General features: G+C 44.5%; 1 protein-coding gene across 1 annotated transcript; it reads right to left on the bottom strand.

Annotated features, from left to right (window-relative positions):
* Positions 1–1,884: 1,884 nt before the first annotated feature.
* cldnj (claudin j) lies at positions 1,885–2,526 on the bottom strand. The gene has a single exon (XM_042515869.1). The coding sequence runs from the start codon at positions 2,518–2,520 to the stop codon at positions 1,885–1,887; it is 636 nt and encodes a 211-aa protein (XP_042371803.1). The 5' UTR covers positions 2,521–2,526.
* Between the last annotated feature and the right edge of the window lie 405 nt (positions 2,527–2,931).

Genomic DNA, 2,931 nt, shown 5'->3' with positions numbered 1-2,931 from the left:
CCATTCATGTTATTGTGTCAGCCATCATATTTAGGAGCCCCTCCGCGACGAGCAGCTTTTTATTTTTATTTTTACGTAGAACTGCTTTACTCAGAGGTTTTTCTGGTTTAAATCCAGTAAAAACACTGGTCTATTTGTTTTGGAGAGGAAGAGACCTCTGAGGATAATTCCTCTCCTCCTGAATGTCTGGATCTGAAGTTATCAGAGGAATAAACGTGAGCATACATCAGTAAATGCTGGACTAGCAGTCGACGTGCAATGAGCTGAACAGCGTCAGAGAAACATTGATGATCTTATTTCACTGAAATGTTCCACTGGAAAACCTTTGATTCTGACATTCTTGTGGATTTGACACACATCGCCCACCCACACACCATAGAAACAAAGCTCATTAAAGTCTCGCCCACACCGGAGGGGAAACAACTGATCACTCTCCACTGACTTTTTGAGGGTGCATCTTCGTCATCTCCATGTGCCAACAAACAACACAAAAATACCTGAAAAACTGCTATGTGCTGGGATACATTACCAACATGGCTTAAGAATTATTAACCAAGTTTTTACAAGCTGCGAGTTGCAGGGTAATGAGGGTGTACTTGGTCTGCATCTGTGGCTGCTGATGTTTCCTCTGTGTAGCGAGCCACAAAGACTGACACCAATATTAGAAATGATATTTGAAATTGGTCCGGTATTGAGTGAGAGGGTTGCAGCAGTGAGACAGACTGCAAAGTAATCACTGATGGCATTTGTGCCTCATCAGTTTATGTCAACTCAAAGTGTTTGTTTTTGCCACTGACAGGCTCAGATTGTTACTTTTAGTGTCTGACAACATTGTGGAAAGTGCAGAATCTGGACTCTGTGGTAGCTGGGTCCTTTAAAAAGCCTCTGCACTGGTAAACCAGTTAAAGCATGAGTTTGTTGTCCTCTCACAGGATGTCTACATAAATAGTTGACTGACAAATGAAAACAATAATTAGATCAAATCAAAGCACTTGTTCCCCATTAAACAAAGAAACAGCAGTTACCACAACCAATATAAGTAACTTACTCAAACAATGCAGCAGGTGAACAGCTGCAGAGGATGAGCCACACCAACTGCAGACCAACAAATGGACAGACTGAGGAGGCCCTGATCAGGCCTCATGTCAGCTCAGGTGAGGCCTGATAGGTTTAGGTTAAGTCCCGCCCCCCTAGGACTGGGCAGGAAGGAGGATTTTTAACTGGAAAGATCCTTCCTCCCCAAAATAATCAAAGCATGTGATTAAAACAGGTGAAAACACTAAATAAAGCTGTTTCATGTTCAATATCAGTGTTTTTCTTATGGTGTTGAGCACGTCGTTTTTCTCATTTAAGATCCAGACATTCAGGAAGTTTAAAAAAAAACAACAACAAAAAAAAAACAAAACACAAAAAACAGATCAATTGATTTCAACCAGTGAAAACACTACATAAAGCAGTTTCAGTTTTAAAAATCTGTGTTTTCCTGATGCTAGGAGCCATTATTGGCTGCTAACTATTGTGTCCAAAGCAAAAATGCAAATGGCCACATCTAGAGCCAGTGTTTGGTTTGTCTGTTCTGGGCTGCTGTAGAAACTAAACTGTAGAAGCTAAAATGGTGAGCTCCATATATGAGGACCTGCTCCCTTTGTACACATAAACGTCTCATTCTAAGGTGACGAGAACACAATGATGCTTATTTTCAGGTGATTATACACTAGAGAAAACATACTTGTTACATTAGACTCCATTTCTAATATACAATGTACTAATACAAAGTAACACGAATTGTGTCACCAATATATCCCCCTTAGTCATACACACTAGACTTGTAAGTGGGAACTTATTTGCGTTCTGTTTACTCGTGTTCAGACGTAATTTTTCATTTCAAACATAGTTCTTGATGGCGTAGCTGCTGTGTGTGGGTGTCCTGGCCTGTGTGTACCCAGCGGAGTTGAACCTGGCCCTCTGTGGAGGGCAGCTGGTGCACAGAATGGCTCCCCCAAGGAACAGCAGCCCAGAGGTCACAAAGCCGATATATATGGCCGCTCCGAGCTCCCTCTTCAGCACCTCAGGGACGCGCGGGTTGTGGAAGTCCCTGATGATGGAGTTGGCCGTCCAGGAAACAGCCACTATGGTGGTGAGGGCTGACAGGCAGAAGATGGCCCCGGAGCTCAGCACCACCCGAGCCTTGATCCTCGCGTGGCTCAGGCAGTTGGTGCAGCGTGCTCCCAGGAGGAACATGAGGAATCCCAAACATCCCAGAAAGAGGCTGATGCAGATGAGGCCACGGGCCGCCTGGAGGTCTGGTGAGAGGTCCAGCAGAGCATCGTAGAGCTTACACTGCAGTTGACCCGTGTACTCACTGACACAGGTCATCCACAGACCCTCCCAGAACACCTGCATGACCACCAGGTGGGTGCCGATGAACGCCGTCACCTTCCACATGGGCAGAGCGCAGATCAGGATCGTCCCGGCGACGCCCATCATGGACAGGCTGATGCCCAGCTCCTGCACTGCCATGGGACACTGTGCACGCCCTGCTGGGAAACATAGAGGGAGGACAGGAACAACAAATATTTAGGTTTTAGTCATTAAGAACTAATGTGATCTCACTTTCATCGCACCCTGAAATGCTGCTGCAACTTAAGTTAATGAGGAATTTATTTAATCAAAAGAAATATCTGGATAAGAAAAGCTACAGACACACAGACATGAGATTACAATGTGTCATTGTGCAGATAAACTGTGGTATCAGCTGTGATAACAGAAACCACAGAGATTTTTTTTTCCTCCGTGAAGAAGAGGCTGTTTCCTGTAACTGATGTCATTTAACAAAAATTTAGGGACTTTCCTGCCATGGAGGCAAATGGCCACTAGGTAACAGCATGTCACCAAAGACAAACACCATGACAAGGAATCAGGTCAGACATC

This window comes from Plectropomus leopardus, unplaced genomic scaffold, assembly GCF_008729295.1.
Source record: "Plectropomus leopardus isolate mb unplaced genomic scaffold, YSFRI_Pleo_2.0 unplaced_scaffold21460, whole genome shotgun sequence".
Taxonomy (NCBI): Eukaryota; Metazoa; Chordata; class Actinopteri; order Perciformes; family Serranidae; genus Plectropomus; species Plectropomus leopardus.
The sequence above is the reverse complement of the archived record's forward strand: the minus strand, read 5'-3'. Positions and strand labels throughout refer to the sequence as shown.